General features: G+C 45.4%; 1 protein-coding gene across 1 annotated transcript in view; it reads right to left on the bottom strand.

Moving 5' to 3' along the window:
* DNAI1 (dynein axonemal intermediate chain 1) overlaps positions 1 to 20,786 on the bottom strand; it is a 157,034-nt gene that overhangs the window by 34,539 nt on the left and 101,709 nt on the right. The window contains exon 19 of the mRNA XM_081881464.1: positions 4,702 to 4,887. Within this exon, the coding sequence (XP_081737590.1) occupies positions 4,702 to 4,887 (186 nt within the window). The remainder of the gene's footprint in view (positions 1 to 4,701; positions 4,888 to 20,786) is intronic.

Below are 20,786 nucleotides of genomic sequence, written 5' to 3'. Positions count from 1 at the left end.
GAATGTCTCTGGCAGAGAGCGTGAGCTTCCTTTGTAATTACAGATTCCCTCCCATTCATTAAGGGATCAGTCAGACAAGGTCCACGCACAAGCCCACCCCTTAGATTAGCCTGTAGATCAGAATTGCTGCTTCCCCTGCGGGAAACACTGAAATTCCTCAGCAAACGCCCCTTTAAGTGTAACAGGCGAGCGAGACCAGAGACAAACTGCAAAGTGAATTTTGTCTCCCTCCAGCTGTCTGTCTCTCCAGCTTGAGCTGCCCTTGCTAGCGATGCACAATGTCACGTTTATCCTCACCATTGGAGGCAATCGGGAAATCAGAGAAAGGGTCTATAAAAAGCACTCTAGCTATTAATACCTGTATGCAAGGGAGAAAAGCAGGACTGAAACAAGAACAGGGAGGGATGATTCCTGGCCGTGCTGAGCTTAATTTGTTAGGGTTTCTAGCTGCTGGATGCCAGACAGTTCCTAAAAAGCGCCGGGACCCAGATTTGTCTTAATATCAAACACTGGCAGATATTGCATGGTTTCTGCACCTGCAAGATGGCTGGTTCGTCTTGCTCAGTGCCTCTCCACTGATGACCCAGCCCATACCTGTGGTCTTCATCAGAGGCCCCTCCCTGTGCGCCCCTCCTAAGGAAGGTGCAGAGGGTGGCCACACGAGAACAGGTGTGATGGCCTGGGATTCGGACTCAGAGGCTGAACCTGAGGAATCCCAGCCTGCACAGGAGTCCCTGCCTCCAGAACCAGCTGAGCAGGGCTGGGTCCTCACCTGGATCCAGCTGAATCTGCTCTGGCTCCAGATGTGATGGAGGACCCATTGCCTGCAGGTGCTCCACTCTCAGCTCTGTCAGAGGAAGGTGAGGTTGCCTCTGGGTCCGGTAACCCTCCAGCCTCTCCTGAGCTGCAGAGGCTCAGGGCAGAGAGGCGGAGGGAACTAAGTTCCCGCAGGAGGAGGGCTCGCCTCCAGGCCAGGAGAGGCGAGTCACCCGAGGATTGGGGCCGCCCTGTGCCTCGGGGCAGATAAAAGCCGACCAGCCCCAGTCCCAAGTTGTGGGAGCAACATTGTGGGTTGCTAGTTCCTGCCTGAACCCTGTCCCACTCTTCTGCCAGAGGTCTTGACCCCACCCGACTCCCCGCCATGGACCCCGCTTCAGCCTTGACGGACAGCCTCCATACTGCACCATTGACTTCGGACTGGACTTGGTTAGCCCCCGGGACCAGCACAACAGGCCTTTTCAGTGCTGGCTCCCCATCTGTGGAATTCCTTCCCCAAAGAGACAGGCCTGGTGCCATCCTTGCCAGTCTTTGGGGTTTTTCTTTCCTTTGGGAATCGCCTTGCCTCCCTCCAATGGTGGTGCTCATCTTTTAGTGGGGTGGGTAGGACTTGGCCATATTAACAGACCCTCCAATTGTCCCTACTTTCCAGGGATGTCCTTGATGTAGAGAAGCTGCCTGGTTTCTGATTGGATGTCCCTATTTTAACTGGAGAAATATTGGAGGGTATGGAGTTATCTGGCCCTTGAGCTGTTGAAAGGCAATCCTGTATAGGGAAGTTTTTTTAAAATGTTTAATGTTTTATTATGTTTTTATATACCGTATTTTTTGCTCCATAAGATGCACTTGTTTCTCCTAAAAAGTAAGGGGAAATGTCTGCGCATCTTATGGAGCGAATGTGTGGTCCCTGGAGCTGAATTGCCCAGGAGGAAAAAGCAGATCATGCTTTTTTTTTTTTTTAGAAAGAGGGAAGTGGGTGTTGAAAGGAAGCAGCTGATCGGCAAGCAATCGGGAGGGAGATAAGGGACGCTAGCAATAAAGGAGGCTGCCTGGGAGGGGAGAGGTAAAAGCCCATGGATCCTCAGGATTTTTGCATTGGGTCACCCCAAATTCACCATCAGAACACATAGCATGTCCATGGCTACAGCCTACACCCAAAAAAATCCACTGTTTCATGGGGCCGCAATGGTGCAAAAACATGGTTACAAAGCACGGATCCACATGGATTCTCAGGATTTTTGCATTGGGCTACCCCAAACTCACTGTCAAATCACATATCATGTCTGTGGTCACAGCATGAACCACAAAAATCATACTAGGTGTGTCTTATTGTCAGGTGCGTATTACGGAGTGAAAAATACGGTATGTTGGAAGCTGCCCAGAGCGACTGGAGCAACCCAGTAAGATGCGTAGGGCATAAATAGTAAAATTATCATTATGGAATGAGACATCCCTATTTTCATCGGAGAAATATTGGAGGGTATGTATTAACATGTTACCGAATGACTATTTTGTATTGTTAATTATTTTAATTTATTTCTGGTTTTAAATTGTTTTTATTTGTTGTTTTTTATCTTGTCGAGTTGCTTTGAGGTTTTTTGTTTGTTTGTTTGTTTGTTTTTTGCTTTTTGACTGATAAATAATATTACCCACCCCCCTTCATTGTTTTAGGCCTCATCCGGACTTCCTTTTGCGCTGCGTTTCCACAAGTCCAAACTTTAAAACTCCACGTCGGAGTGATTTTATTTTTGTCTCAGCACGTTCCTTGGGAAAACCCACATTTTACCACTGAAATGGAACAAACAGCAACAGGATTTTCTGCAGGTTGCTGATGCAGAGGTAAATTTCAGATTTCGGTGGGGAAAGCTTTGGGACAAAAACAAATGGAGAAACACTCAGATACAAAGCTTTAAAGCGCAGATCTGTACTTTGAAGGCGTAGCAAAAAAGTAAGTCAGGATAAGGCTGTTGGGATATATATGTCGTATTTGTTGTTTTCGTAAACAGCTCAGAGGCTGTTTCAGTATTAAGTGGTTTGCAAATATATGCAAGAAATCCTGGCTATCCTCTCTGCTGCTTTTAGACATGACCCGGACACCTTCCAAGCATCATACCAAAAAAATTGATTGCACAGTGGTGGGACCACAAGGACCAACTCTGCTGCTGAAACTTGAAGCAGCTCTCACTTAAAACATAAAATCATTAAGAATTTACAATGAGCAACAACAACCAGTGTTTTGAGGGTGGGGCTTACGGCAGAAGCCCTATTTGCGTCCTGATGCATTATTTAGTCCAAGCTACTTTTGAGTCCCTGGGAGGAAAAGCAAAACAAACAAAATTTGGAAAAAGAGAGGTCGCTGCCAGCCTGTTGCATTCCCATGTTTTCTGTACTCCTGCCTTTTCAAAGACCTCATTTGTGGTCACTTCTTTTTGGTAAGCCTAAAACCCCGCTGACGTCAGGCAGGCAAGCAGGCGCCTTCACTGTACCCTTTTTGACACCTGCTAAAAACATTTCTGTTCAGACAAGCCTCCCCAGATATGGAGAACGCTGATGAGTTTTATAACCTGTTTTTAGCTTATCGCTGATTTTAATTGCTTTACAGTTTTAAGTAGATTTGTATTGCTTAATTGATATTAATTGTTCTATTCATTTTGTAAACCACTTTGAGGTTTCAGAGGATAATTGTGCTTCAGTTTGTGCATCGGTTCGAAAAGTGCCAACTGGGTACTTTCTTGTTGTTGTTGTAATAATAATAATAATAATAATAATAATAATAATAATAATAATAATAATTTTATTATTTATACCCCGTCCATCTGGATGGGTTTCCCCAGCCACACTGGGCGGCTTCCAACAAAATATTATAAATACATTAAAACATCAGTCATTAAAAACTTCCCTAAACAGGGCTGCCTTCAGATGACTTCTAAAAGCCAGATAGTTGTTTTTTTCCCTTTGACATTTGATGGGAGGGCATTCCACAGGGCGGGTGCCACCACCAAGAAGGCCCTCTCCTTGTAACCTCACTTCTCGCAGGGAGGGAACCGCCAGATGGCCATCAGTGCTGGACCTCAGTGTGCAAATGGAATTTCTTCCCTGTCTACAGCCGCCCCCAAGCTTGGTGGTGAAATAAAAAAATTAAGGTCTTATGTATATAATAAAGGTTCACAAATGTAGCAAGCAAACACATACATAAATATATAAACCACATGTCTGAAGCAGCACAGGTGAGCAGCCATGAAGCCATTTTGACTCCCAAACTGACCAGGTGTTTTCTCTGCAAAATCTTCCCCATTGTCTTTTCCTTCACAAATCCTGTCTTAAGGAACTGGCTCAGGAACTAAGTATTTATCATTACAAAAGACTGGCCAGGCTCCCCAGGGATCCAGTCAAGTAAGCATTAACAGGTAACCTGCCAGACAGGGGGTAAACAAGGTACTCAGATTGCTGGCAAACAACGCACTCAGATTTCTGCTGTAGACCACCCCTTTCTATGATGTAGGTATGATGTTTCTGGGGGGTGGTCTTGGACTCCAGGGCGGGCAACTTAAAATATCTATATAAGGGCGGGCACACCTGGGTTCTGGGTCCTCCTCCTTTCCTGCGTGTGAGGGGAGCACCCTGTTGCAACAGTTCAATAAAGATCAGGCTTATGAGTTGCTTTGCTTCTCAATTTTCTCCGACCGATGGAGAACCTGCAAAGGACTCTAGAAGGGCTCTTGTGTCCCCCATAAGGGAATAAGGACAGATTTTCATTTATTACCGTGGCTAGTTTGGCTCTCGGGTTCCATACTAGCAGCTATAACATGCCAATGTGAAAACCTTTGGGGGGGAAGGAGGTATTTTAAACCACATCCTGTGGAGCAAATCACCTGCTTCAGCCTGCAGATGCTCCCTCTCTGGTCCAGCCTTAAACTGCCTTACCTTTGGCATCTTGCGGAGGTTTGGCGACAGCTTCAGGCAGGTGACATGGCCACGGTCATCCCCGATGATGATGATGGGATAGATGGCATTGAACTGGACATGAGTGATCTTGTTTCTCTTCTTGGCCACCACCGGCTGGTTGCAGATGGGCTCATATTTGTTCACACTCAGGTCGAAGACGTGGGCCTGGCGGGAGACATAGGCGACGGCTGAACAGCGTTCCTTTTCTATTTGTATTTTTTATTTATACTTTTCAAGAAGCCCAGAATAAAATTTAAAATATTAACTGATGCAAAGGAAAGAGGCGGATTTGCCCTGGCAGACTTTAAACTTTATTATGAATCAGCAGCATTCTGCTGGTTGAAAGACTGGCTGCTTCTTGAGAACACAGACATTTTAGATTTAGAAGGTTTCAATAATGCTTTTGGGTGGCATGCGTATTTGTGGTACAACAAGGCTAAAGTTCATAAAGCATTTAAAAACCATATTGTCAGGAAAGCATTGTTTAATGTCTGGATAAGATATAAAGACTTATTGGAAAATAAAACCCCAAGGTGGTTGTCACCAATGGAAGCAAAAGCTCTTAAAAGACTCAATATGGAGGCCAAATGGCCAAAGTATTGGGAAATATTGGAACAAGAAGGAGACAAATTGAAACTGCAGAGTTTTGAGAAATTAAACGATAAAGTGCGAGATTGGCTTCATTATTTTCAAATAAGAGAGGCATATAATTCGGACAAAAAAATTAGCTTCCAGGTGGAAAAATCAAAATTGGAAACAGAACTATTAGAACCCAAAACTAAGATATTATCAAGAATGTATAACTTGCTGTTAAAATGGAATACACAGGATGAAACGGTTAAATCAGCTATGATTGAATGGGCACAAGATATCGGTCATAATATTATGTTTGTTGACTGGGAACAGTTGTGGACCACCGGTATGAAATTTACGGCATGTAATGCCCTAAGAGAGAATATTATGAAAATGATGTATAGGTGGTACATGACCCCAGTCAAGCTTGCAAAAATCTATCATTTGCCCGATAACAAATGTTGGAAATGTAGAGACTGAAGGTACATTCTTTCACCTTTGGTGGACGTGCCCAAGGATTAAGGCTTTCTGGGAAATGATCTATAATGAAATGAAAAAGGTGTTTAAGTACACCTTCCTGAAGAAACCAGAGGCCTTTCTCCTGGGCATGGTCGGCCAATTGGTGCCAAAGAAGGACAGAACTTTTTTTATGTATGCAACAACAGCAGCGAGAATACTTATTGCAAAGTACTGGAAGACACAAGATTTACCCACCCTGGAAGAGTGGCAGATGAAGGTGATGGACTATATGGAATTAGCGGAAATGACTGGCAGAATCTGAGATCTGGGAGAAGAGTTGGTGGAAGAAGACTGGAAGAAATTTAAAGACTATCTGCAGAAACATTATAAAATTAATGAATGTTAAAATGATGTTGGATTGGAAATAAGTGGTATTAGCAACAAAGTTAAAAAGAGTATGCAATAAGTGAATTGATAATGGGTGAAAATATAGAGTTGTAACATGTTAAGATATAGAGTTAAGATAAATAAAAGAGGGTAAGGATTTGCTGATCTGATTATGTAAATGGGAATACAAAAAGGGAAGGTTTGAGGAGGTCAGGAAAATAAGGATATGAGCTTTAAAGTTAGCAAAAGAATAATGGATTTTTTTCTTTTTTTTATCTATCTTTTGTGTTTCTTGTATTTTTCTGTTTTGTGTTTTTTCTTCTTTGTTGTATCTTGCTAAAAACTTTAATAAATATCTATTAAAAAAATATTTATACTTTTCAAGTTTATACAATTCACTAATTTTTGCAATCATTTTGACATTTCAAAACTTGACTTCCTCCCCCCTCTTTCAGCGGTTCCTTAAATTTATTTTTCATATCTTCTGCATATCCAAATTAACTTAATTTGCTAATTTATTCATCTTCTTTAAATATATACTCTTATGAAACTGCAGGTTATTACAACAATCCTGCCAATGTGTCCCCCCCCCCCAATTTTTTAAAATTGATTTTAACAGATATAACATGTAAAACATACAAAAGAAAGAACATTACAATACTAAAAGAAAAAAAAGAAGGCAGAGGACCCCAAGCCACTGCTTCCCTCCCGAGCTGGGCGAGCATGAAACCTGGGAAATTTAAGGGACATCATCAATCCAGGACAGCAGCGGGACACGGCGCTGGGATAAGGGACTTTCCCGCCAAATAAGGGACGGTTGACAGCTATGCTCGTAGGTAAACTGGTCCCAAGTCGTTAAGGGCCTTATATACTAATAGATATACTAATTGTAACACCTTGAACCCGGCCACTCTCCCCCCCCCCCAATATTTCATATCTCTTCAAAGGCCAAGGATGTTCTCCTTCCAGTGTGCATTTATCCTTTGAAACAGGAAGTGCATTAAAGAGGAGCGAACAACAACACCCAACACGGAAGAATGGCAAATCCTAATGGTAGAATATCTGCCGCTAGCGAAAGTGACAGGAAGAGTAAGAGGCCAACCAAAACAAAAAGTCTACAAGGATTGGGGAATCTTTAAAGAATCTTTAGAAAACTATGGAATAAAAGGAAACATCTTGGCAGAATAAGACTGATCCCTGTATTGTATAAATATAAGTTCGTAGGGAAGTAAAAAGAAATTATATAAGAAATATGTAGCTGTGCGGTACAAAGTAATGGATAGATAAAGTACAGTGAGATTAATTGGAAGTCAGTTTTAAATATCTTCTCTGTAAGTTTTATAATTGTGTTCCGTATCAGGAGTATATATGATGATATTATAATAATCTTCTTGTATCTTATAGTGTGGTGGTTTGTTTGATTTTTCTGTTATTTGTTTGTTTCTTTGTTTGTACGTCTGTTTTCTCATAAATGTATTTATTTTAAATTAATAAAGATATATTTAAAAAGAAATGAAACCCTCACAAAAGGAAATTAGCCCAGGGCAGCAACATGTTTGTCAGCTTTCCCAGACAGAAAGAAGCAACGCAGCCCGTCAGAAAATAAATTCTAATAAATAAATAAATAAAGAGGAGCGAACAGGACCAATCTGTCACGGCCACTTTAGCTGAGACGCCCGTGTTGCGTTTCAGGGGGTTGGACTAGATGACCTTCAGGGTCTCTTCCAACTCTGCAGTTCTGCGCTCCTCCTCCTGCTGGCAGCTGCCACATTTGCACGGGAACAAGGACCCTCTGCATCTGTGGCTGGAGGAGGCTGGCACCAATACAGTTCCAAGGCCAGCGGCGTAGCGTGGGTTGTCAGCACCCGGGGCAAGGCAAGTAATTTGTGCCCTTAACCCCTAACCCCTAGCCGCTGCCAGCTTCTTCTTGCTGCTGCCTGGGCTGGGGTATTTACGGTAAGGTAGCTACGGCGGTGGCGGCGGGTCCGTGTCAGGTGATCTGAGGCGATTTGCTGCTGGCGCTGCTGCCCAAACGACACCGCTTGCCCGGAGGAGGAGGAGGGCAGAGAGGCGAGGAAAATGCAACATGGCCCAGCAGCTGCAGCAGCGGCGGGGCTGTGAGGAGGGGCTGCCTGGCGCGCCCTCCGCGACCCTGATGCGCAGGGACCGCGGCGAGCGCTGAGAGCCGCTGCCTGCCGGATGCCTTCAGCCCGGACGCGCACACAGCTCGTCGGTTCCGCGAGACATGGGGCTCTGCTACAGCCTGCGCCCGAGGCTCTTTGGCGACTCCGGAGGCGGCGAGCGCGCCCCCCCCCCAGATGTTGCGCCCGGTGCGGCCAGCCCCCCCTGCACCCCCCATGCTACGCCACTGTCCAAGGCGGGTGGAAGCACATCATTCAGAAGCACCATTAGTATCACCAACTCTTAACTGCCCAAGCTAATGTCTAAAATAATCAGGCAATCAGCTCTTAAGTGGAGGGATTCCTGCGCTGGCTGAGAAATGCAGAAAGCACACACACACACACACACACACACACACACACTTGCTGCCTCCACAGCGCTCTGCTTTTCAGGACCTTGATGATATAATGAAGAGGACCAGGGAGGAAATTAATGGAGAACGAAGTCAAGGGGTGGGAGAGAAGCAAGCTGAGCTAATGGATTTAAACAGGGTGGGGGACGCGGAGAGGGGGGACACTGAACATGATGGAACCTGCCCCCCTCAGCTTCAGAGCCAGAATGTGGGCACTTTGTGTGTGTTATGCACTGAATTGAATAGGATTCAGAATGCAGCAGTCTGGTTGGTCCACAGGAGCCACCCAATCCAGCTCCAGGTGGAAGGGAATCCGCAACCTGATTGGGCTATATTAAGGGGCTTGTAAAATGCCCCCCGAAGTCTGGAAGTACTGAAAGGTACCATTCCCAAGAGATATTTCTGCACGTTGCAAAATCATTCCAAGGGCACAACACTTTTGGTCCAATTCAGGTCCTAGGAAGTTTCCCTAATTTGGGTCCTATGCAGAGGGATCCCTTGGGGCAGCGGGTGTGTGTGTGTGTGTGTGTGTGAAGAAGTCAGGGTTCATTCTAGCCAGTCATGCAATTGATGGCTATCGGTTATGTACTGGGTTGAATAGGATTCAGAATGCAGCAGCCTGATTGGTCCTAGAACAATAGGATCCAGAATGCAGCACTCTGATTGGCCCTAGAACAATAGGATCCAGAATGCAGCAGTCTGATTGGTCCACAGGAACCACCCTATCCAGCTCCAGGTGGAAGGGAATCCACAACCTGATACAGGAGAATCCCGGAATTAGCCAATCACGTGGGGCCCATTGTGTAAATAATGCATATAAAGCAGACATTCTGGGGGAACTTCCATTCCTCCTCACCACTATGAGCTGAAGAAAGAGCATGAAATCCACTCTCGACTCCGAGTATATTTCAGTGTGTGTCTTGAAATCAACAGTGAGCAGACCTGCCAAGGAAATTCAAGAACATCTTTATGTACGTGACAACGGTGGCAAGAGTCTTAACAGCACAAGGATGAAAGAACGAAGAAATCCTGACCAAAGAACCACGGCAAGAGAAACTGATGGGCTATGCGGAATTGGCGAAGTTGACACATAAAACTATGCGATATGGACAACTGTGACTTTAAAGAAGAATGGGAACCTTTCGCAAAGTACTTAAAGAAAGTACAAAATGAATTGGACTCCTTGGCAGGTTTTGAATAAACACTCACAAACTTTTTATTGATAGATAAATTAAGGATCTTTATAATTTTATAATATGCAGAGAATAACATGTGTGGAAAAACCAGAGAGGGGAACTGAGTGAAGTCCGGGGGGCGGGGTTCTTTCTTGGGGAGGGGAGAGGAAAATGGGGAGAAAGAATGAGGATGATGTGTTTTTGATGAATTGTTATGTTGAAATTCCTAATAAAAAATATTCCAAAAAAGATAGAAAAAGAAATCAGCAGTGAGGGGCAGATGGGGCTCTTCAGCCTGGGAAGGCAGCCCATCTGGGAGAAGGAAACCCTGATCCTCAACCTCCGCTGCCTTATGAGACATCTTCAGGAGACGAAAAGGCTAGGGAGAAAACCCTACACAAATCTGGAGTGAGTTGCCTAAGGCAACTTGTATGCCTTCTCCTGCAGCCTTGTATGCCTTCTCCTGCGGCCAAGCTGGTGCCAAACGTCTTGCTCTGCTTTCCTTGGGACCACAGCAGCAAGGCCGAAAGGGAGGGAGTCTTGTCATCTGGGCTGCCCAGGACCTTCATGCACACTGCCCAGGTTTGCGTCCCAGGGAAGTCAGTTCAGTGCTGCTCGTGCAGAGGTTGGACTGAAGGTCACCCCATTATCCCTCGAGGCAGACAGATGCCAACACATGCCCCAGCCATAACTATCAATGTGGGGGAGGACTGAAGCCATAGTCTTGCTTTTCCTCTATCCCAGGAGGTGGTGATGTCTGCTTGCTAAGATAGAATAATAATAATAATAATAATAATAATAATAATAATAATAATAATTCACAAATGCATGGGTGCGGCCTAGGACCCACGTACCTATGGGACAGCCTCTCCTGGTATGCCCCACGGAGGACCTTAAGGTCTACAAATAACAACACTCTGGTGGTCCCGAGCCTCAAGGTGGTTAGATTGGTCTCAACTAGGGCCAGGGCCTTTTCAGCACTGGCCCCGATGTGGTAGAACGCTCTGTCACAAGAGACCAGGGCCCTGCGGGACTTGACATCTTTGTGCTGGCCTGCAAGACAGAGCTGTTCTGCTTGGCCTTTGGTTTGGAGTCAGTCTGACCCTTATGTTTCCCTCCCCTTATGGTCTTGATTTATCAGCTACTTTAAAATGAGGCTGCATTTTAAATTGCATTTTAACCTGTATTTTAAACTGGGGTTGCTGTTTTTCCTCTCTCTTTCCCCCCTATTATGTTTTTACTGTGATTTTATTGGTGTTAGCCGCCCTAAGCCTGGCTCTGGCCAGGGAGGGCAGGGTATAAATAAAAATTTTTATTATTATTATTAATGGGAAAGGTCTTTCCAGGGTTCTTAGACATGGGAGTTGCATGGATCCTCCACGTGCAGGAGCAGACTACCTCTGTCTGACTGGGTCCTGGGGAAGAAACTAGGAGGGAGGGCATTTGCCTCCTTCTTCCCCGGCAGCATTTCTGTCTTGTTCTGACCTTCTCTATTCTGGCTCCACTTGGCACATTTCTGCAGCAGTCCGGGGAGGTCCCCAGTCGCTGTTATGAAGAAAGAGCCATCTGTAGGATGTTGTTTTGAAGTGCACAGGCAGGCGCTGACAAATGCAAATTGCTTTGGATGCTGGCTTCAGGCTTTCCAAAACACGACAGCCACACGCAGGCAAGAGGCACCAGGGACGGAGGCTGAGAAGCTCGCAAGCAAGCAGAAGGTCAGAGATAATCAAGTCCCTGAACTTTCCAGCCACAAACTCTGGGTTCCGTGAACTCCCAAAGACAAAAGCTTATTATTTGTTTATTGACTCGGCTACAGAAAAGAATTACATTTCTCTATTCTTTTTTTCCTGGCAGAAGGCAGAGAAAGCACTGAAAGAGAGTTCGGAAATGCACTTATTGGCGCTCCTGAAATAAAACTGTGCGATTGGCCTAAGTGTCAAAGCAGGAGTCAGGAGCAGGTTGGCATAACTCACAAGGTGTCAGCATAGCTGTCAACTTTTCCCTTTTCTTGCGAGGAATCCTATCGGAATAAGGGAATTTCCCTTAAAAAATGGAAAAGGTGACAGCTATGGGTGTCAGTGAAATTAACCCTTTATTCAAAGAAACGAAAACTGCTCAGGCCTAGTGAGCATGTACATCTTCCCTTGGATAATTTGAGAAGTGGAGACAGCAATGGCTTTAAAACTTAGCTGTGATTCCTGCATTGCAGGGGGTGGACTAGATGATCCCTGGGAGCCATTTCAATTTGACAATTCTCTGATTCCTCTTAATTTTCTGTTTTGTGGGCGGGGAGAGAGATTTGTTCTGGTTTCATCTGGTTTCCAAGAAACGTTACTGAAGATTATTGTTCATGTTTTTATTCTGTTTATATGAAAACAGCTTTCTTCCAGACTTTCTTGGGCTCCATGATCACTGCAGATGGTGATAGAAGCCACGAAATTAAAAGACGCCTGCTCCTTGGGAGAAAGGTGATGGCAAAACCTAGACAGCATCCTAAAAAGCAGAGACATCACCTTGCCAACAAAGGTCCGTATAGTTAAAGCTATGGTTTTCCCAGTAGTGATGTACGGAAGTGAGAGCTGGACCATAAAGAAGGCTGATCGCCGAAGAATGGATGCTTTTGAATTCTGGTGCTGGAGGAGACTCTTGAGAGTCCCATGGACTGCAAGAAGATCCAACCTCTCCATTCTGAAGGAAACCAGCCCTGAGTGCTCACTGGAAGGACAGATCCTGAAGCTGAGGCTCCAAGACTTTGGCCACCTCATGAGAAGAGAAGACTCCCTGGAAAAGACCCTGATGTTGGGAAAGATGGAGGGTCCCAAGGAGAAGGGGACGACAGAGGACGAGATGGAGGGACAGTGTTCTCGAAGCTACCAGCATGAGTTTGACCAAACTGCGGGAGGCAGTGGAAGACAGGAGTGCCTGGCGTGCTCTGGTCCAGGGGGTCACGAAGAGTCAGACATGACTAAACGACAACATGTAAACAGCTCAGAGATTTCATTCCACTCGGTGGTATTAAGATAATTATAAACACATTTCTGCGCCACCAGAAAAGTCCACCATTAAGTGTTTAAAAAGTTGTACCTTCCTTTATGTTGGATAATAAGTACCTGTAATTTTAAATTTATGGGGTTTATTAGATTTTTATAGTTCACGTGCCACCTTGTCATGATTTTGCAGTGTTTTTCTCAAGTTAGTCAAGAGTGAGGTTTTTATTTCAACAATCCGAGGTGTTTAATTATGTTGTGCATGTGCTTCCAATTAATCGGTCTTAAACCACCTTAGCCTTGATATGGCATGAAGCTGGCCTGGAAGTCTTATCAGCGAGCGAATGAAAGGCCAGTCTGTGTCACCAGATCTCCTCTAATCAGTGCAAGAATCCAGGATGAGTCAGAAATAAAGGCAGTAGCTACAAAGCAAAAGATCCGGTAACCTGGCAACATCAGATGGAATCAATACGGCAAAGAAAGGTGAGGGATGATTAAATACCAACATGGCCTTTATATCCTGACGTGCATCTTTCTGACATGCAGCTTCCGCTGGCCTCGTGGCGGATCCTTTCGCCTCCCTCTGCTGAGGCAGAGCTCAGCGTGCCCTGACACAAACATGCCAGGGTTTTAAGCTGGCAGGTCCTTTGGGGAGAGGGGGCGATAAATTTAGCAACAGGCTTGGGGTGTCGCTCTCGGGCGTGTAAGAGCACCTGTGGCTGTAAGGAGGACAGAACCAGCAAAGGATGCTCCTGTCCCACTCCAGAGACCACATTCCCAGCAACATGCCATTATTATTATTATTATTATTATTATTAATACCCCACCCATCTGGCTAGGTTTCCTCAGCCACTCTAGGCGGCTACCAACAGAACACTGAAAACAGAATAAAAAGCAAACATTAAAAGCTTCCCTAAACAGGGCTGCCTTCAGATGTCTTCTAAAAGTCTGGTAGTAGTTGTTCTCTGGTGGGAGGACGTTCCACAGGGTGGGTGCCACTACGGGGAAGGCCCTCTGCCTGGTTCCCTGTAGCTTTGCTTCTCACAGTGAGGGAACCGCCAGAAGGCCCTCGGCGCTGGATCTCAGCGTCCGGGCAGAATGATGGGGGTGGAGACGCTCCTTCAGGTATACTGGACCGAGGCCGTTTAGGACTTTAAGGGCCAGAACCATCACTTTGAATTGTGCTCGGAAACATACCGGGAGCCATTGTAGGTCTTTCAGGACTGGTGATTACAGTCCTTACTTCGCATTACTTCCGAGTTTTGCCGCTCACACATGCGCAGACGCTCAAAACGATGTCATGCGCATGTGCGGAGGTGGCTAAACATGACCCACGCATGTGCAGACGCACAGTTCCGTTTTACATTCGCTTCAGAATGCGAATGGGGCTCTGGACCGGATCCCGTTCGCATCCAGAGGTACCACTGTATTAAGATTCTTCTCTTCAAAATCCCACACACCATGTTCTTCTGGATCAAGCACAAATAAAGCCCCGCACAGAGCAATCCCTGTGCTAGATGCACAAATTAAAAGGTGGTTAGAAAATCTGCAGAGCCAAAAGAGGAACAGGAAAGAGGCTAAGTTCATAACAAGAAGTTTGTCACATAGCTACTTCATTAGCGACCTGTGCCAGACAACTGATTAATAGGTGGAGAGGCTGTGCCCACACTCGCTTTTCCATTAAGGAGGTGTTGAAATAGCACTCAGGCAATCTACGGGAAAAGACCTTTCTTTACTTGTGATCTTGCAGCTGGTAGCCAGTACTGAACTAGCTGGTCTAACTTAAGGCTTGTCCACACTTCTGCTTGGCTTGTGCCTAGAAAGCAGTAGTTTTGCCTCTGCCCCACTGCTTTCTCCCAGAAAACCCACTCTTTAGTGCTAAATTGGAGCAAACATCAATCTAGAGAAAACCCAATTGACGTTTGCTCTGATTCAGCGGCAAAGATCAGGTTTTCCCAGGGGAAAGCATTGGGGAAAGTGAACAAGCTCTTAGAAGAAGGCCAGTTTCACACATACAATGCAAACAGGATGCCATCTTCTAATTTTGTATGCCTGGGAAGACAGGATGAGTGCCACGTTTATTCAAAGTGCTCCCTGGCTAGACACACATCATTTGCCAACAGTGGTGATGAAAGAGCCTGAGGGTTCTTTATGTTGCAGGTGATGGAAGACAACCATCAACACTGCGGAGTACAGAAAACAATATCCTAAATATAGAAGCTGCATCCTGTGAAGTCAACCATCTTTGCAAAAGACTCTGAAATCTCTGGTTAGATTTTTAACCTGTGCTCTGTTGAAAGGCTGCTCTCTATCCAGACTGGGTGGCATATAAGATTTAGCTGTTTTATTTATATATACATATGCCCAAATTAAAACCGAAAAAGTCCTCTTCCTTTGTGCAGCGCTGTCAAGCGAACAAGAGGAGAGGAAAGAAATATTGGAAAGAGCAAAGCAGTCAGAAAAGAGATGACATTTCCTTGCTGCATATTAAGAACCACCCAACCCTTCCTTCCTTCCTTCCCCACGGAGGCTCTTTGGATCATGGAATGAAATGAAATGAGAAAGCTGCGTGGCACACTGATTTTTGAGCGTTTCTTCTTCATTATCGCAACGATTCGTATAAGCAGCCAAGCAAGGTAGCCCAAATGCATATTATTGGAGACGGAGGCTTGCTTAAGGGAGTTTGCAGGTGGGGTGAAATGTGAATTGGAGTCTCCGGACTCACATAACCCTACACACACGTAACTGGCTATAAAGTAACGTAACATTGTACAGTCATACCTCGGGTTGAAGTTGCTTCAGGCTGAGCACTTTCGGGTTGCGCTCCGCAGCGACCCGGAAGTAATGGAACACGTTACTTCCAGGTTTCGCCACTCGTGCATGCGCAGACGGTCAAAATGATGTCGCGCGCATGCGCAGAAGCGGCGAATTGCGCAGACGCAGGTTCCGTTTACTTCAGGATGTGAACAGGGCTCCGGAATGGATCTCATTCGTATCCAGAGGTACCACTGTATACAATAAAACTGTAATCGTCATATCAAAAAATTGCAAAGCACAGTTCCTGATGGCAATAGTATATCATATTACTATTAACCTTCTATATGCTTTTATTGTCATAAAGTCCAAGGATAGTCAAGTCCAAAGCTCGTCAAGTCCAATGATTACAATGTACAGTTCCTGCTGGCGATGCCATTTCATACTGATATCTTCCTTCTGCACAGTCCTATGTCTTGAGAGTGTAACAAACAGAACTACTTAGTAACAATAAAGCAGTTACGTGTGTGTTGTGGAATCTGAACATGATTTACGTAATGAGGCATTTGTGGTGTGTGTTCACATAACCCTACAGCACAAAAGTTGTCGATACTCTGCCTTGCGATGGTGTCCTTGTGGTCTTGCACAAGGAACACTTCAAGTATGACTGAGGCACCTCTTGCGCCAGGGTTGCAAAGTCACTTTTATTAATTATGGAAATTCCTTCCAATAGCACCTTAGAAACCAGCTAAGTTTGTTATTGGTTTAAGCTTTCGTGTGCATGCACACAAAAGCTCAAACCAATAACAAACTTAGCTGGTCTCTAAGGTGCTAGTGGAAGGAATTTTTTAATTTTGTTTCAACTACGGCAGACCAACACGGCTACCTACCTGTTATTAATTATGGGACATGGTTGGTGATCCTTTCTAAAAAGTGGTGGGATCCTTCCTCCAGGGTCCAGGAAGTCACAAGCTTAGATTCAAAAGTACTGCCCTCAGTCCTAGATATATGCTTGTGGTCATGGCCATAGCTGAGATTTGCTGCAATGCAGGAATCTCAACTAAAGCATCCAAGAGGGATGGCCATTTGTTCAAATGGTCCAGAGAGGTTTCACCAGTTTGCAGCCTTTGGCACCAAATGGGACATTAGAGAAGTGGTGAAATACAGAATGCGTAAGTTGAGGATTAATGGCGGAGACTCCTGATGGGAGCAGCGGCCTTGATAAAAACTGACACGGGAAGCCAATTTGGGTTGCCATTTGTTATACAAGCAACTGCTCAGTACCGTTTTGTTGTTACCCTGCAGAAAAGGGCAAACCTCCTTCTTCTGACTGACGGAAAGTGGTTCAGAAAGAACACTGGCAGGTTTCCAGAAGGTCGTTGCAGAGTTTACAGCCTTCTGAATCTCAAAAGGTTGCTCCGTTTAGCAAGGAGGAATTGAAGGCCCCAGGAGCATCCATCGAAGAAGCATTTGAGCCACTCAAGGAAGGCACTTGGCAGGCTGGTATTTATCCTGAGGTCATTTGTCATGGCAAGAATAGCTCCATTACCACCGGCGAAGGATGTACCCATCTCAAAATATCTCATTACTACTCAGTCTTTGTGGTCAATACATTAAACTGTCTTGCTTATTTGTATGCCTTTCTTTTCTTTTCCTTTTTGAAAAAGAAGCAGCTTAATTCAAACCTTTGCAACATGGCAGAGAAATTATTTAGCCTTTAATACCTTTTCTGAGAAATGGATGTGCTTGGTGACTCGCATTTTCAAGCTCGCACCATTAAGGGCCTACCAATATGTTCTGCAAATCCGTGTAACCGAACCTCAGCAGCCCTCGTCTATCAAGAGAGACGCTCAGGAAAATCAAGAGTGCAAAGATAAGAATCACTTTGCTGGGTCTGCCAAATAAAGCAGCTTGGGGAGGGAAAAACCAGGGCAGGCGGCATTTGTGTCCAATCCATTGCTAGGAACCATCCTGTTTCGGGGAGAGAAGTGATCAAAAGTCCAATCTGGTATCCCACTCATTAAAAAACTCTCCCCAACACTGAGTGAGATTCTAAAGCAGTGATGGGGAAGCCTGTTTGACGCAATGGGCACATTCCTTTCTTGAAAATTTTTTGGGGGCCACATGGGAGTGGTGGGTGGGACCGGAGTCCAAAATGGGAGGAGCAGTGCATGCAATATTTTACCTTTGTGCAGTAGGTTAGCTTCTTCTGCACAGCCCCCATGCAGAGAAGCAAGAGGCACCGCCAGGGTTTGAACACATATTCCAGGCGGGCAAAAATGCTTATGGAAGGTTCAAAGGAGGTCTGGTGGAAAGAGGGAGCATGGCTAAGGTATGCTGCCTCTGAACATGGAGGCTCCGCTATGTTAGTCCTGCTCTCCCTTGAATCTATGTCATCCTCTTTCTGAAAAAGGCATCCAAACCAGTGGCCGCCTCTGCATTCTTGTGCCTGCAAGTTCCATAGTTACACTCCCTGCGAAGAAGGGAAAGCGCTTTCGTGCAACTCCATGCCTTTGCCGAAATACCTTGTGCAAATTAATTGAAACAAAGCCTATCTTACTCATAATCTTGTACTCAAAACAAACATGAAAAGTCAGTTGATCGTTACAGTGTCGGAAGCCTGCAGCCAATAGAAGGAAAGATGCGCTTGCCACAATATATTGAGGTTCTTCAAAAGAGAGTTATTCCAGAGCTGGAAAAGAGGTATCCTGACGTTACTGGGATACTGCAGCAGGACCTAGCCCCCTGTCACATATCGAAAGTAGTGAAGAAATTCGTGACAGAGCAGCAGATACAGGTACTTGATTGGCCAGGGAATTCCCTGGACGTAAATCCCATTGAGAATTTGTGGGCTATATGCAAAAGTCGCCTCTGTGCTGTAGACTGTATGACTATGGAGAAGCTCATTCAGGCGCTGATTCAAGTGTGGTACAGGGATCCGAAAATCAACAATGACTGTTTGAAACTAGCAGACTCCATGCCAAACTGTGTTCAAATGCTGCTTAAAAATAGCGGAGGTCATATCCATTACTAATGTACATATATGTGAGATTTGTACGTGTATATGTGAGTTTTGTCCATATAGTTAAAGCTTTGATTTTCCCAGTAGTGATGTATAGAAGTGAGAGCTGGACCATAAAGAAGGCTGATTGCCAAAGAATTGATGCTTTTGAATTTTGGTGCTGGAGGAGACTCTGGAGAGTCCCATGGACTGCAGGAAGATCAAACCTCTCCATTCTGAAGGAAATCAGCCCTGAGTGCTCACTAGATCCCGAAGCTGAGGCTCCAAGACTTTGGCCACCTCCTGAGAAGAGAAGACTCCCTGGAAAAGACCCTGATGCTGGGAAAGATGGAGGGCACAAGGAGAAGGGGACGACAGAGGATGAAATGGTTGGACAGTGTTCTCGAAGCTACCAGCATGAGTTTGACCAAACTGCGGGAGGCAGTGGAAGACAGAAGTGCCTGGCGTGCTCTTGTCCAGGGGGTCACGAAGAGTCGGACACGACTAATGACTAAACAACAACAACATGTGAGTTTTGTACTATAAACTACATTGTTTGTTTCAATTAATTTGCACAAGGGTGTAGATTACAAACTTACACTGACCAATCACTCATTAGCCCTCTGAAATAGCCAAGAAGTCCTGGGTCTTCACTCCGGCCAGCACCACTACAGAGAGCTCTCAAAGAGTTCACCTCCCTTTCTTTACTTCCTTTTATTTTAGGTTATGGTTGCGGCAGAGAGGAGAATAGTTTTCTGCCACGGCAAAATAGGTGGCTGCTCCTGAATACCAAAGTCCACCCTCCCCTGGCAGTGCCTCGTGTAGCTTCATGTGTCCCTATTAAAGCATATTCCTTTCCGGAATTGATGCCAGCAGCACTTCATTAGGGGACGGGATTGAATTATCCGCAGTAATTGAGCTGAGCCATTTGAACAGGAGGGACAAAAAGGTTATGAGCGATTCTCAGCTCCCCTGATGTGGGGTAGGAAAGACTTTATTAAAAATGAATCTTGGGCACTTGTTTAAGCATCACCAAATAGGTCTATTCTGCCCCAGTGAGCTCAGCTACTGCTGCAGCCTTTCCCAAACGCGCTGGTCCATGGAGAAAGGACCGTCTTTAAGAATAACTCTGTCCAAGATCTGATCTCCATCTAAAGAGAGAGATCTTGCAGCCGCTCCTAAGGGAAAGCTGTGTTTCTCCCCCTGCCAATTATTTTTTTTTAATGGTGAACATGACCACTGCATGGATACAGATTGTTCAAACCTCCAAAGAGAGGGGCAGTAAGCTGTTCTTTTCTCTGCCTTTGGATGTAGCCGATAAACAAATGTTTCCAGGTTGGGGGCATGGGAGAAAGCACCCTTCCATGGCCCTGGATTTTATCCAAGGAAGCGAGAGAAAATGCAGGACATTTCTTCACTGCTTCTTCTGCTTTATGCTGAATATTCTTTTGCTTTATGTTCAAAGGCAGGCCTCGCACATCCTGATACCCCACTAAGTAAGCTTGCTTTCCTGCCACTTCACAGGGTCGGACTGGAACCAATGGATTCAAATTGCAAGAAAGGAGGTTCCGACTAAACTTTAGGAAGAACGAGCAACATCAACCCTGCCGTGTGGCAATCCCTTGCAGATGACCGCAGTACCAGGAGACAGACAGGTTGGGCAGCCACAGCAGTGACCAGAGGAGGAATGGCCGCTGGGAGGAGCAAAGAGAGAAGAAACGCCATGGTGTGTCTGCAGCGACACAGCTGGACGCCTTCCCCTGCTCCGGCGGAAACAAAACGTGTGTCTCCCCACAGCAAGCACTGCAACCGTCCAACAGCTCCAAAGTTGCACATGCCCATTATCTCCCAAGGCAGACGGTTGCCAATCAAAATGTCCAACAGTAAGGGCTGTTTGACACTGGGCCTACAGATGACCTTGGAACATAGGCGCCGACTCCATGGGGCCTGAGGGGGCCCGAGCCCCCTCAAAAATTCATTTGGGGGGGCTCTGCCCCCCCAATAATTTAAGAAAATTATTAGTTATATTATGCTTTGTAAAATCACAAAATTATGTTGGTATTTTTTATTTTCCTTGTTTGACGATAGTTACCTTTTAAAATACATTCAGTAATGAGTTAAAACAAAGCCACTCCCGATCTAGAGAGGGGGTGGGGTTGCAGGCTCTCGACCCATCAACAATCTCGCGGGGCTGG

The sequence above is a fragment of the Podarcis erhardii genome (assembly GCF_964252035.2).
Source record: "Podarcis erhardii genome assembly, chromosome: 11".
Lineage (NCBI taxonomy): Eukaryota > Metazoa > Chordata > Lepidosauria > Squamata > Lacertidae > Podarcis > Podarcis erhardii.
The sequence above is the reverse complement of the archived record's forward strand: the minus strand, read 5'-3'. Positions and strand labels throughout refer to the sequence as shown.